This window comes from Lates calcarifer, linkage group LG11 (genome assembly GCF_001640805.2).
Source record: "Lates calcarifer isolate ASB-BC8 linkage group LG11, TLL_Latcal_v3, whole genome shotgun sequence".
Lineage (NCBI taxonomy): Eukaryota > Metazoa > Chordata > Actinopteri > Centropomidae > Lates > Lates calcarifer.
The window spans coordinates 492,909-508,183 of NC_066843.1; the positions used below are offsets into that span (position 1 = coordinate 492,909).

Here is a 15,275-nt window from a genome sequence, read left to right on the forward strand (position 1 = left end):
GATGACTGACGTCTCCCTTTTTCATGTTTTGTAACTCTGATTCAAAATGCATCCGAAATAGGCAAGCAAGTGGAACATCAATGGGAAGTAAAAGAATGACAGAATGGATAACGGTAAATATTAACATTTTACATTATAACAAATTTGTTCACAGATTTTGAAAAAAGGAGATGCTGGATCTAATCAAACAGGTACCAGTACCAGGTCAAAGACCTGGTTTGAAGCATAGTGAAGCCTTAAGTAATGGCATGTCCAGCTGTTGTCAAACATTTCCCATGACTTGGGCCTAGAAAATCATCTTGCTCTGTGTTAGGAGCTCAGTCATGTGCTTAAGATGAGCAGCTCTATATTTCCATCTGTTTTCTTTTGGGTGATGCTGCTGCATACAGCAAAGATATGCTCCCTCTGCTCCAGTGTAAGAGGACACTGGAGTTAAACAGGTTGACACCAGGTTGGGTCTCCAAGAACATTAATTCCCAAAGTTGTAGTTCCTAACCCCAACTTTGTAATTAAATACCATGACATTTGGACAGTTACATGCAAAGAAACAGTAATACATAAAACACAGAGTTTATCTAAAAAAACAACTTCTACTTAAAAGATTACAGTTAAAATATGTAGGAAATATCTGGTCAAATCCAACATAAAATGTACTGTGCTTGATGCATGGCCCCTGATTTGCTGCTTGCAGCTACATTTTGGTTTCTGATCTGTGACTGGTTGGCTCAAACTGGGTAGGTAACAGATGACATGAGTTTGAGGGGAGGGGACTACACAGACTTTATGATATAAAAAGAATTGACAAAGAATACAGCTACAAGACATCTCAACTGCTTTTACAGCACAAAGATGGACAGCAATGGTGAGTATATTTCATATGCAGTGATTTTACTCAGGGTAGTGTTTGATAAACCAGTAGAGCAACACTTCACTCTCTTCTTATTATGGATTATTATCACCAGTGATGTTTAAAATAAACCTGCTCTCAATCTCAATCATTCAAGTCCTTACATTATACTAACCACCTACTCACTTATCTGTGACTATTAAGTTTATTTTATTTTTGACATTTCAGTCTTAACAGACTTTATTTGTTGTATTAGCCTTCACTTTGCTTCATTACAAAATTCACATTTTGCAGCAGTTTATTACTTATATTTTGTTATATGTATTTACTTGTATTGTTGTATTTAATTAGCATTAGAATTTTTCCAGCATGTGTGTAAATCAAATTTATTGTTTGATGACTTTAAATATTTAACAACTCTATCTTTTATGATCTGGCTCAGGAGAAAACATCTCAAATTGACAAAGTCACAAATTACATTAAATACATGGGTTTAGTTATTTTCTAAAACATTTTAGACAAATCCAGATCATTAAAAAATACCTAATGGAGATTTGCAGTCAGTATTCAGTGCAGCTTATGTGATCACAGCTAACACATATACTATTATGTAACAGCTGCACTTTATGGGAGTTAAATAAATACATTTATGTCATGACTTAAACATAATTTTGCACAACAAAGTTCAAATAACTGATGAATTGATGAACTGTTGTTGAATTTTATTGAGCAACAGTGCATGTACATTTAACTTAATATATGCGAGCAACAGACTGATATACACTTATACACCTTTCCACTGTAACCTAATTATTGTTCTGAAATTACTAGTTTTTAGCTTGTTGTTATTGTTATCTATGTTTATTGAGTTTTCCTGTAAAACACTAAACACCTTAATTAAAACTGCTTTTTCTAAAAAAAACAAAAGTATCCACTGATTTATCTTGTGAGGGCTTTTGAAGCCATATCATGACACAGTTCACATCATGTATGATTCCTATAATGTTGATTAGTAAAACAGAAGTAATGCTATCTTTTCAAATCTATTATTAGCACAAAAAGAAAGAAATGAAGGCGTTCAGCCTGTTATCATAATAATCATCAAGATATCAGCATAATTCAAGTGGTTCTGCACTTAGAAAGTTTTATCTCTACAAGACATAAAAGGAGTAGTATCATCAGCATATAGAAAAATATTACACAGACATTACATTACATTACATATTACACAGTACAATAACAACAAGAATAAAAGTCTGTAGTCAAGTCAGAAATTACTGATGCAGTAATGCTCAATACACTCGGGCAACAAGTAAGTTTGATTAACAAGTTCTCCAAATTAAACAAGATAGGTTCTTTGTAACTACTCTCTAACTGTCCCTATCAGCTGGATGTCATCGCCTGTTTGTACCTGCAGTCTGTCATTCAGCATTTCTTTCATTGGTCTTTGTGAAAAACTCAAGCACAAAAAAAATTTCTAGACATTATACAAGCACACAGAACAATATATACAAGTGCAAAATCATCCTCAGAGGGTACATTTCTGCTCCTCCTGCACAACTGTGGTCTCCTGAACACAGGACTATGACGAGGCTCAACCCTTGAAACAGTGGGTGACTGGGTACATTTTTAGTCCACTGGTGTTTGTCCATAAAATGCAATTAAATAATTAAGACTTGCAAGAAAATAGCACAGTTACACACATGGATACCACTGTCACATGAACAAATAAAAAGAGCTGAAGTGCTGAAATATTTTATGCTTTACAGTATAGCAGTATAGCTGTAGTATAGCTGTTAGTGGTGTAGCAGAACTTAAGAGGTTTAAAATAGTCAAAATCCAGTGTTTTAATAGTTGTAATATGAACACTGTCTGTTCTTGTCTTTTATCTATATTTTCCAACAGAGCTGAGGATTGTGCTCATTGGAAGGACTGGAAGTGGAAAGACTTCAACCATGAACACCATCCTGCAGACACCTGACTCACCTGGGTTGTCTGCTTCCTCAGATACATTGGCGTGTGAGAGGAAGGAAGGAGAATTTGATGGAAGAAAGTTGGTTGTTGTCGATACTCCTGGTTGGTCCAACACTGAGTTAGAAGAAAAAGAAGTGGTAAACAAGATCGTCAAATGCATCGTACATGCTGCTCCTGGTCCTCATGTGTTCCTGTATGTGCGAGAGCTACGGAAAGTGACAAAAAGAGATATGGAGGCGTTGGAAACCTTTGAGAAGATTTTTGGTGAAGAGTCAAAAAGTCACTTTCTGACCTTGTTCTACTGTACAAGTGACACTGACAAAGATAAAATCGAGCAGTGCATAAATGACCAAGTAACTCAAAGATTTGGAGGGCAACACTATGTTTTTGACAACAAGAACCCCGACCAAGTGTCTGGGCTACTGAAAAAGATTGATGATATTGTTGAAAAGACGGGGGGGCATTACACCAATGACAAGTTTGAAAAGGCAGAGGACGCCATTGACAAAAAAATGCAGGAAACTGGTGATTCAAAACAAGATGCTCTGGACAGACTGGTTGATGAGATTTTAAATTACACTGTGGGTGAACCATTAAAAAGTGTGGTGCAAGGAGTAATTAAATTGCTGGAAAACATAGATTGTAAATGTGTCATACAGTGAATTGTCCACATGTTGATGTTTTGCCAAGAGTGATAAAGGGAGTAGGGAAATAAAAATGGGTAGAAATTAAAGGAAAAGAAGCTAAAGTGTGATAGAAATGTGATGTACCTGCTAAAGGACAACTAGAACCTTCTTAATGACCTTTAAACCTAAAACCATTCATAGAACCTCTTCAGTGGCCTTTTAAACAGCCTGTAGAACAATCTAAATTACCTCCAGAACTTTCCCATCAACCACTGAGGCATCCTAAACGATCCTGAGAATCTCCTCAGTAATGACTAGAACCCTGCAAAGGACCCCATTATTCTCCTTTAGATTCTCTATATAATGTACTAATGTGGTGAATTAAACGAAAGTAAAACACAACATGTAAGTATGTCACTGAGCCTGGAGCAAAGTTTTTCCTTTAATTTGTCACCTGTCTGTATACCATAGTGGTAATAATCTGTAAATTAGGCCTGCTTTCCATCTATTTTATTTTTTTCTGTTTTTTCACAGAATCATCTTGTTTTCAGATTAGGTGCTAGGGAGAGAAATGATACCTTTAAAAATTTTCTTTTCTTTCTTGCAGCTGTACATTAATGTTGATACAAATTGCAGTTGGGGTGGAAACCCTGACAGTTGTCAACAGATGTAGACAAATTACCTTTATATAGCTCTGATGTGCTACAGCAAATGGATTTTAAAGAAAGGCAGGGATTTTTTAAAAATGTCTCTTAAAATACTAACTTACTATGTATTTCATTATTTTTTCCAAAATATCTGCTCTTGGCAACTAAAGCATGTTGAGTGTTTTTGTGGTCCTGTGGTCCTGTCCAAGCTTAGGTGAGAGGATTAAAGATTGTTGGCGTGGTTAAATATAGAACAAATAAACAGTGACTTGTGTGAACAGTGTGAAACAGCAATTGTTGATTCTTTATGATCAAATGTTATTGTGGGATATATCACTTGCCTGTGGTCTAAGACTTGTGCTATAACTGTGCTTTGAATGTGGCTGGGGACTTTTGTTCTGTTGTTGCATCTCATCCACCACTCCCTCTCCCCATGTGCCTTCACTGTCTCTACTGTGTATGATGTAATGAAGCTAAATTGAAACCAAAGAAAGTGTTTGTGACATGAGTTTATGTAGCCTTAGCCTAGTCTATTCCTGTAGTCTTTCTGATACAAAAAGTTTATGTGTGGAGCTTTGAATCAAACCAATATTAGAGGAAACACTGTTTATACAACAAAATCACATCTGAAAATAAAACATGATGCACATGAAGTCGCATTTGCCTTTTTTTTTTAAATAGGCTGGTTGTGGTTATGTAGGTTCTTGTTGATTTGATTAGCTGTTACAGTTTTTTTTATTGTTATTTATTTTTTAATATTTGGTTACACTGAGCTCATGTTTGCAAATTGTTGTTTAGTTCTCATTACCAACAAGCAGCTGAATAGTTAATCAGTTAATCTCACATCTCAGGATCAATTCAAGCATTATAACATCGATCACTATTGTCATTGAAGCATCTTTTATTCATATATATTATATATAATATATTCACAGTACTTCTAAACCAAGATTCCATTCCAAATTAATGGTTATTATTGCTTTACTATAGATTGTGTTCTACCTTACAGTAAATATCACTAAAATAAATCAAAAATGCTGCAGTATACAATAATTCTAATAAAGCATTTCAAAGCTGTACATAATCACAGTAAAGTATATACTGTACATGTAAAGGTTAACTACAGATATAGAATTATAATGTTGCTAAGCAACCCTGTCTTCTGCATTTGGCCACAAGTTCTCATTTACATCACAACCTATGTCCCCTTTCAATTCAATTCAATTCAATTCAATTCTGAAAATCTTCAGAATACAGTCAGGAATAAAACTGTCATGTGGGAATTTCTGGTTCAGAGAAAAAACTTGTTTTGAGAAAGCAGCCTTTAAAGATATGTGTTGTAATTGAAATCTACAGATGCTAATAGAGTGCATTTAGTAAAATTAACACCTGAGAATTTTGGATATTTTCTCTCCACTACTCTGAAAGAAGCCAAAAATCAAAAAATTGGCCATTGACCATTCAGTTGTGATTTAAATATGGGTTTTTGCAGAGATTGAAATTACAACTTTGTTTACACAGTCTACCTCATTTCAGGGCACCATAATGTTTGGAACATTTGGTCTCACAGGTGTTTATGATCACTCAGGTATGTTCTGTTGTTTCATTAGTGTCGGCATAGGGTACCTGGGCTTACTTCTAAACTTTCAAACACCTTTGGAGTCTGTAATTGCCATTGTTCACCATAACGAGAGCTGTATCAATGTAAGTCAAATAAGCTATTGTGATGTAGTCCCTCCATTAACTTCTAAGGCTACCCCGTTATCTCCTCCCAGTTGGCCGTGCCCAGAAAACCTCCAAAGGAAGGCATCTTTTGATACAAAGGAGCAGTGACACTACTTCCAGCTCTCTCTCAATGTCTGAGCTTCTCACTCTGTCTCTAAGGTTGAGCCCCAACCCAGAGGGAATAATCCACTGTTTTCTGGCAGAGAACCATGGTCTCACACTTGGAGGTACTGACTCTCATCCAGACAACTTCTCACTTGGTGCAAACTGTCCAAGTGAAGATCTTGGTCTGATGAAACCAACAGAACTACATCATCTGCAAACAACATAAATGCAGTTCTGAGGTTCTCAAACCAGACACTCTCCTCACCTTGGCTGCACCTTGAGATCCTGTCCACAAATATTGGATTGGAGACAATGAACAACCTTGGCGGAGTCCAACACCCACTGAAAATGTGTTTTTGACTTTGTGCTGATAATACGGTGCAGCTCTTACTTTGGTTGTATAAAGATCAAATGGCTCACATCAGCAGCCTCCGTACACCATTCTCCTGATTGCCACGCAACATTTCATTGACATTGCATGTTAACCAACAATATCCAGAGCCATATCCGGTAGGGATATAGGTGACACTTGTCCTGAGTCTTCAGACTCCTCCACATGTAGGGCCCCTCCAAGAATCGCCACCTTAACGTGGTGGAGGGGTCTGCGTGTCCCAGTTATCCTGAGAGCTGTGGATGCCTCTGGTAGGGTCTCCCAAGGCAAACTGGTCCAGAGGGGGGAGCCAGTAATCTGTGATTAAGCACCTTGCCTGGATTAGGGAAACAGGGGCCCCTCTCTGGACCAAGACCTAGGAGCTCACCAGCGATCCTCTGGTGGCCAGGGCTGGAGCCATGGGGCCTGGTCAGGCTCAGCGTGCCCGGTGGGCATCAGGGTGGGGTGCCTTCCAGGCTGGGTGGCAGACAAAGGCAAGCTAATAACAATATTGCACTTTATGAATCCCATTTTCATTTTTAAAAAAGCAAGACAAAACATAACATTAATCAAACTCTTTATCCAGACATATTAGCCAACTATAGACCTGTATCTGACCTCCCTTTTCTTTGTAAGATCCTGGAGAAAGCAGCTGCAAAACAGGATAATAGTTTATTTGAGTATTTTCAGTCAGGATTTAGGTTGTATCACAGCACAGAGACAGCACTTGTAAAAGTTACAAATGACCTCCTAATTGCATCAGACAATGGACTTGTTTCTGTACTTGTCTTGTTAGATCTCAGTGCTGCTTTTGATACGATTGACCATCACATCCTTTTACAGAGACTGGAGCACTTTATTGGCATTAAAGGAACGGCACTAAACTGGTTTAAGTCCTATCTATCTGATAGGCTTCAGTTTGTACATGTTAACAACTACTCCTCCATGTACACAAAAGTTAGACATGGAGTTCCACAAGGGTCAGTGCTTGGACCAATCCTCTTCACTCTGTATATGCTTCCCTTGGACAATATTATCAGAAAACACACAATTTCCATTGTTATGCAGATGATACACAGCTTTATCTGTCAATGGAACCTGATGAAACCAATCATCTAGCCAAACTCCAAGCTTGTCTTAGGGACATTAAAACTTGGATGACAAGCAACTTTTTACTATGGAACTCAGATAAAACTGAAATCATTATAATTGGTCCTGAACACATCAGAAACAAACTTTCTAATGATGTAGCTCCCCTAGACGGCATTGCCCTGGCTCCCAGCTCCACTGTAAAGAATCTGGATTGGTCAGGATCAGGATATGTCCTTTAACATATAAAACAAACTTCTAGGACTGCCTTCTTTCACCTGCGTAATATCACCAAAATTAGACATTCTCTGTCTCAAAAAGATGCAGAAAAACTAGTCCATGCATTTGTTACTTCCAGGCTGGACTACTGTAATTCATTATTATCAGGCTGCCCCAACAAGTCTCTAAAGTTGATCCAAAATGCTGCAGCACAATTAGGATAAGAGACCATATTTCTCCTGTGTTAGCCTCTCTACATTGCCTCCTGGTCAAATCCAGAATAGAATTCAAAATCCTCCTCCTCTCTTACAAAGCCCTTAATGGTCAGGCTCCATCTTACCTTAAAGATCTCATAGTCCCCTACAATCCCACCAGAACTCTGCGCTCCCAGAATGCTGGTTTACTGGTGGTTCCCAGAGTTTCCAAGAGTAGAATGGGAGGCAGAGCCTTCAGTTATCAGGCTCCTCTACTGTGGAACCTTCTCCCAGTTTCGGTCCGGGAGGCAGACACCCTCTGTACCTTTAAGAGTAGGCTTCAAACTTTCCTCTTTGATAAAGCTTATAGTTAGGGTTGGCTCAGGCTTGAACCATCCCTTAGTTATGCTGCTATAGGCCTAGACTGCCGGGAGATCTCCCATGATGCACTGAGCTCTCTCTCTCTCTCTCCTCTCTCTCTCTCTCTCTCCATCAGTATAGATTCATATCCCATGTTACATGTTACTAACTCAGTATCTCCTCTTTCCTGTAGTATTGTGCTCTTCCGTCTCTCTCTCCTCTTCTGTCTCTTTCTGCAGGTATTTCTGCCTCTGGAGCTGTAGAGTCTGATCTGTGATGACAAGTCTCCTGCTGCTCCTACAACTCCACTCAACACCTGCTGCTAGAATTAGACATTTCTAGCACTGCTTCTAGTATTATTGCTACTTTTGCTATTAGTACTTTATCACTACCTTCATTACTACTACTGTATTATTGGTATCACTTAACTTTTTTTTTTCTTTTACTCGGAATCAGTGTTATGCTATGTTGTCCTTTTTATTAATGTGTAATCCTATAAAACTAATCATTGTTGTGTTTTTGTTTGCTTGGTTTTACAGACAAACAGTTAAATACAAATATACAGTGTTTCCCTGAGGTGACTGTTATTATGTGGTGGATTGTCATGTGGCGTGGGTTGACATAGTGGTACAATACTTAATAATAACCAATAAACTTGCAGGAGAGGCCTTGTGCTAGCTTCCTGTTATCAGCAGCAGAGACACTGCTGTCAAAGTTTTAAAAAAAGCTAATATTTTGACCTGACTTCTAGATGGTCAGTGCTGTCCAGCTATGATTTTAAAGACATTTAAAATGGTTGTGGGAGCTTTTCTTGTAATGGTGGCATAATGAATTGTCAGCCTGTTTCCCCTGCTGGAAGAGAGATAAACACACCCAACAAAACACAAAACACTGTGTTCAAATGAAACTAGTGCACATAAATCGGGTCAGTAATTTTTTGTTTTCTTGACAGAATAGCCTAGTTGATGCCAGCTGATGCCATTTTATCATGTGACAGCCATCTCCAACATGCTTAAAGAGGGAGACTTCAGGGGACAGGTATTCAGACAGCTGCAATTAGCATTGTCACAGCTAGATGAAAAAATGTTATATACTTCAGTTTTTGTATGGGTTAACATGTTAATCAGATACTGGTAGGCTAGCCAGGGTAGCTGTTTCCCCCTGTTCCCAGGATTTATACCAAGCTAAGATAAACAGCTGCAAATTAATATTCTTCATACAGATATGAGAAGGGGATCAATGAACATCTAACTTTCAGCAAGAATTAGAAAAAGTTCCTGTGAACTGAACTGAAAGAAGCTCACTGACATTGTTCAGTAGGTAGGTTTGTGGAAATGTACTCTGCTTGATGTAGTTTTGTTCAGCCTCCTGATTTGTTGCTTTCAGCCACATTTTAACTTCTGACTGGCCAGCTCTGAGCTGGGAACAAGTGAGGTGTCTGGTAGGGGAGGGAACTAGAGGCAGGCTATAATATATAAAGATGAGATGAAAATTTAAATAGTCAAAAGAAGATATCCACAGTGACACAAAAGACCAGCTGCATTTACAAGAAAGATGTCCACAGAAGAAGCACCACTGTTTGAAAAACCACCCTCAGGTAAGTCAATTTCTTATACAGCACCACAGTAATACTCAAGATAAATAACAGTGAAATCTGGTGTTAGGTGAGGTCCTGGGATGGTAGGTAGTGCAACCATCCATAGTGGAGAGTTTGATTATCTTCACACAACTGAGAATAATTAAGACACTATATTTCAGTTTTCAGTTTTGGTGATTGCAGTGGATGTGTGCTGCTGAAGCCTTCTCTTATGTTTCTATAGATCAGTCTCATTCATGATGTTTGCAGAGAAATTTGTAACAGAGACCAACTGGCTTTACCTCTTTACCTCTTGCCTTTATCTCTAGTTCATTTTAACATTTTAGGGTCAGTTTTGAAAACCATAATAATATGTTAATGTGCTTTCACATAAACACACAGGCTTGATTCTGCATAAAGTTTTCTTTTATAATTTGTCACAAACAGGTCTTTTATGTGTTTTTTCTCCTTTTGATTTAATTTTTTTTAATATTAGTGGTTTCATCTGAGATTAAAATCAAAATTTAGCTGTTTCAGTCAATTGTTACCCCAAACTTTTATTATCCAGTGTACCACAGCCCCTCCTTGGATAGCTTGCATAGGATTTGGTAGAAGAATTGAATTTGAACTGTCACAGACTTAACCATATATCTGCTACTTTTACCAACCAGAGTAGACTTCTCTAAGCCAAAATAGAATAAAACTGATTAAACAGTAGAATAAAATGCAGCTCAGCTATAGTGGGCAAGATGTGAAAGAAGTTCCAAATATAATTTAATAAAATACAGATGCAACCAGGAAAGTCTTCAGCTTCTTAAAAATAGTCTTCTGGGGCTGTAAGTGGACCCGTCTCAAACCATCATTCTTCTTTGCCTCCATGAACATTTATGTCATTTAATTTTTTTCAGTTTTTTGTTTGTTTGACTGGAGGGAATTTTGGTACCTGTGTGGGGTCATAGTCCACCATTGACATTGTTATATAAACCTGTGTGTCGTCTGCATAATTATGGTAAGATATTCAAAAATGTTGATTACTCACAGTGGTTTAACTCTGTCAGATCAATAAAAGGATGTATGAGATAGAGCCTTGCCAGTTGCATCACAGTTAGGATGATGTGAGAAAATTCAACTGAACCAAACATTTAAATCCAAGTAGTGATATACAAGCTAATTTTATACAGAGAAAGTCTGGGTTATTTATATTTTTGTAACACACAATATGAATTTTTGTTGTAAAAAACACTTGCATATACATCATATCTTAACAAATATTAAAAAATCCTAACAAAGCAGGAGATAAGCCACAGGTAGACTGTTACAATCACTGGTGAAAAAAAATTAATGAACCCCTTTCTTAACTAGTAAAGGGTGGTTAGATAAAAATCATTGTTTGGCATAGTAAAAACAAAGGTACTTTGTTAAGGTTAGAAGACCTTTGTCATCATGGTTACTATACAAACCATGTAGTTAAGGTTTTAAAAAAAACATTTTTATGGATTAAAGAAGCAACACTGACTATCAGTTTAAAACTCTCACGTGAAAATATGATGTTTTGTCAACAACAACAAACCTTCTCCTAACATTGATGATGTGAGAAAATTCAACTGAACCAAACATTAAAATCCAAGTAGTCTGGAGGTGGAACTTCCCCTTCACTGTCCAATATAACTGAAACTTCACTAAAACTTAAGTTAAACTCCCACTGATGAAACAGTCAGTTTATTTATTATTATTTTTAATGAGTACAGTCTGAAACAGGTTTGATTGTGATAGATTTATGTGTCTGAGATCATGATGATTCTTACAACACTAAAATGTTCCAACAGATAAGGAGTCAGAGAGCGAGCTGAGGATCGTCCTGCTTGGGGTGGTTGAAGAAGGGAAGTCCTCTTCAGGGAACATGATCCTGAGCCCATCAGGAGAGGAAAAACCCTTCTCCACTAAGTGCCCTCCATCTGCCGTCTCAAAGACTATTGGTAGACAACGCGTGGTTGTTGTTGATACTCCAGGTCTGTCAGGCATTGAAATAAGTGAGGAAAAGGTGGTGGAGGACCTCAAGAAATCCATCTCACTCACCAAGTATGGTCCTCATGTGTTCCTCTTTGTGATGAGGCTGAATAAATTCACGAAGGATCATCAGGATGCAGTGGAAATCATTGAGCGCACTTTTGGCAAAAACATAATGGCCTACACTATGGTCTTGTTCACAGATGAAAATAAACTAAAGAACCAAAAAATGTCTATAGAACAATTTATTGATACAAATTCAAGGCTCAGAGACTTCATCATACGATGCAATTGGAGATACCATGTTTTTAACCTTACAGATAAGAATCCTGATCAAGTCACTGACCTACTGAAGAAGATCACCCACATGATTGAGATGAGAAGAGGAACCTACTACACCACCGAAATGCTCCAAGAGGCAGAAACAGCCTTAAAACAACAGCAGAAACAACAGCAACAGCAGGTACAACAGCAGGTACAACAGCAGCCACAACAGCAGGCACAAAATCAAACTGGACAAAATAATACCACACGTACCGCCATTGGAACTTTTGCTTTGTTTGGAACAGGTGCTGGAAGTTTGATGGGGTTTTTTTTTGGAGGTGGTGAGATGACGCCTCCGGTGGGAGCTGCACTGGGAGCTGTCGCAGGTGGGCTGCTAGTAGCTGGAACCACTGGTCTCACACTACTTGCCAAAAATGCATTCCATAAATGTTGTGGAAAAAACAGTGATTGTTTTTGATTGTTTAAAGTGATCAGACCAGTGTTTGTAGATTGTGTTATTTCAGTGCGTTTTGTTCACACAGCAGCTCCTGATTGGCTGAAAAATGGCACTGAAACAGATACACAGTTACATACATACCGCATTTATCTGAATCTAAGATTATAAGATTATTACTGCTTTTTATTGTTGTTGCTTGTTTGTTCAATAACAACATATTTGTTGGTAACAACACTGACAGCAGCTAAAGCATTATTAACATTTTATGATTGTGTTTATCTACTTACAACATTTGATTTGAAAGACTGTAGTCCTTGACTGTGATTAACCTTTATTAACATCTCATAAATGACACCATAAACAACAGTTAATTGTAAGATAACACTGCAGTAACAGCTTTTAATAAGTCTGTGTTTATGATACGCTGGGAATGCTGTTGGACCTTGTAATATTCTGACTGTACGACTGTTTTATACATTGTGTTTATTATGTTTGGGGATTTAAGGGTTTCAGGGTTTTCAGGAGGTGTTCTGTGTTCATTATAACCACTGTCATTGTAGAGTTTACATCTGACAGGGATACATACATGGACACAGTGTTGGAGCCGTGTCACAGGTTATTACCAGACTGTGTTTGTTTGTGTAGAAATGTATGACTATATTACTTCAGTACAGTTTGAGTCCAGAGGGTTTTCAGAGGTTAGGAGGTGAGAACAGTCGCAGACGAAGTGAAGCTGTGGGTGGTGAAACCAATGAGCTGAACGATGCTAAAATGCAGCACAGAGGTGGAGGCGAGTCAGGTGATGATTCATTTCACATACAGATATAATCATTGTAAACTGATAATAGTGAGAGATGATTCTCTGTTTCATCTCATTGTAAATGACTTCTCTTTGGATCCAACCCTGTCTCTTCTACAGTAACTAATACTTCTGTAGGAAACATAATTGTTACCAGATTACATTTTCTATTTCCATCCTGAGGACATGTTGATACTGAATGAATCAGTAAAATGTTCACTGATCAGACTGTACAATATTTTTGACTACTATATATTTTAATGAAAATAACTGAGTGTTGTTTTGGGTTTACTTCTGTTGTTATATACATGTTAGATCCTAATGGTCACATGGTTCAGTTGGTGTCGTTGAAAGGTTTGGTGTCTGTGTTAACAGATGTTTGATGTGTTGATTCTGTCTGATTTCATCTTTGACCAACAATAAAAACCTGTATCCTCCACATCCTGTCTCATCATTCAGCCTCTGCATTAGCTCAGTCCAGGGTGGGGGGTGGTTCTCTGTAGGGAGGGGCGGGGCTCAGTTTGACAAACCTCAGAGCCTTTTCAGCTCCGATGTCTCTGCATGTACAGTCATGTCTGCTGAGGTTTCTGCTGTGACAGTTGGTGGATAAATGAAAGCATCAGTGTTTACAACACACTGATACAACACATGACCATCAGTGATCATTCTGCACAGCCAGCACGTTTATGTTCGGTACCTGAAGTATATTCTGCTGCTGACACATTTCTATTTCTAAACGGTGAATACAGAGTATTTCTAACTGTGCTGAGCCGAGCAGTGTTCACCACAGGCTGTAACATCAGCTGCTGCTGCTCAGAGAGACTACTGTGACAACATGATTATATAACCTGGGTGTGGTAAAATCTGTTATCTGGCGTCTGCCTCTAATTTCCAAATCTCCTGCCAAAAACCAACCAAACATACCAAACAGCTGAGAAAACCGTCCTTGACAGACGTTAATCATTAAACAGAGTGAGCGATTAAAGTCCCTGTTTCCTGCTCTTTAAACATTTAACTGCTGGTGTCAGCTTCAGATATTAAGGACTCCTTTTTCCACCGTGCCATTGTTAAGAACTCCTTTGTCCACCGTGCCATCACGCTCTACAACTCCTACACTTGGGGGGAAGGAGGAGATAGGGTATGGAGGACAGAAGGGAGTGGTAGCCACTTAATGTGCAATAACCCACCCGGACACTCAATAACCTCATCCACCGCCAGCCATATACACTTCAATATACTCAGTATATTTATCTTAATTCATTCTTATTCTATTCTATTTCTATTCTGTGTTGTTTGCAAACTGTCCTCTGTGCTGCTTCTGTCAGTATAAGCTGCTGGAAACTTAATTTCCCTGAGGGAGTCATCCCAAAGGGATCAATACAGTCTGTCTAAGTCTAAGATAAACAGCTCAGAGTTCATGTTCATCAAACTGCTACATGGCAAATTTTCTATTTACTGAACAAAGTAAAAATCCATGTTTACTGTCAAACTAACAGGAAAAGAGTCATGTACCTTTAACTGTTAAAGGCAGTTAAAGATAAAGAGGTCGGTGATTCAGAGAATTAATAATAATTAAATTAATAATTAGCATCTGAGTCCTGGAGTTAAGACATGTTGTGTGGGTTCAATGTGACCTTTGACCTTTGAGCCTCCAGTCGAACAGAGTGTTTGTGTCTAATTTAAAGACGTTCCCTGCAGGCGTTCCTGAGACGTCTCCTTCATGAGACCAGGATGAAGACTGAGGCTGAGCTGAGACACCTGAACTGGTTCCGCTCAGTCTGAGGCCTTCAGGTGACCTCATCAAACAGTCTGTGAAACTCTGAGCCCCTGCTCCTGTGCCCGGTTGGCCCCTCATCATCCGTCCCCGCCTGAGGTCTGAGGACGATGGAAGCTCAGTGTGCACGTGTGTGATGAAATGCTGCCCTCTGGTGGTGACAGCAGGAAGTACACACCTCACCTCCACCAGGTGAGAAGTCTGACCTCAGGTGAGCAGTGAGTGTAAATCCTCCACAGTCA

General features: G+C 38.5%; 2 protein-coding genes across 6 annotated transcripts; both read left to right on the forward strand.

The window, feature by feature from the left end:
- Positions 1–774: 774 nt before the first annotated feature.
- On the forward strand, positions 775–4,747 carry LOC108882394 (GTPase IMAP family member 4). Its single transcript, XM_018674881.2, has 2 exons — positions 775–862; positions 2,753–4,747. Exons 1-2 carry the CDS (start codon positions 850–852, stop codon positions 3,481–3,483), a joined length of 744 nt encoding a protein of 247 aa, XP_018530397.1. The 5' UTR covers positions 775–849; the 3' UTR covers positions 3,484–4,747.
- A 4,908-nt stretch (positions 4,748–9,655) lies between these two features.
- On the forward strand, positions 9,656–13,698 carry LOC108882392 (GTPase IMAP family member 9). Of its 5 annotated transcripts, none has more exons than XM_018674875.2 (3): positions 9,656–9,753; positions 11,559–12,214; positions 12,309–13,698. In XM_018674875.2, the coding sequence occupies exons 1-3, from the start codon at positions 9,711–9,713 to the stop codon at positions 12,321–12,323; spliced, it is 714 nt and encodes a 237-aa protein (XP_018530391.1). In that variant the 5' UTR covers positions 9,656–9,710; the 3' UTR covers positions 12,324–13,698. The 5 variants fall into 5 exon arrangements, with proteins under 5 accessions (XP_018530391.1, XP_018530392.1, XP_018530393.1 ...); XM_018674876.2 differs by having other exon boundaries at positions 11,559–12,202; XM_018674877.2 differs by having other exon boundaries at positions 11,559–11,741; positions 12,060–13,698.
- Positions 13,699–15,275: the final 1,577 nt, after the last annotated feature.

Excerpts from the sequence above, each read along its gene's own strand:
- LOC108882392 (XM_018674874.2), top strand. The coding sequence starts at position 9,711 with ATGTCCACAGAAGAAGCACCACTGTTTGAAAAACCACCCTCAG. Across the intron at positions 9,754-11,558 it reads GTTTGAAAAACCACCCTCAG|ATAAGGAGTCAGAGAGCGAG; the intron begins GTAAGTCAATTT and ends ATGTTCCAACAG.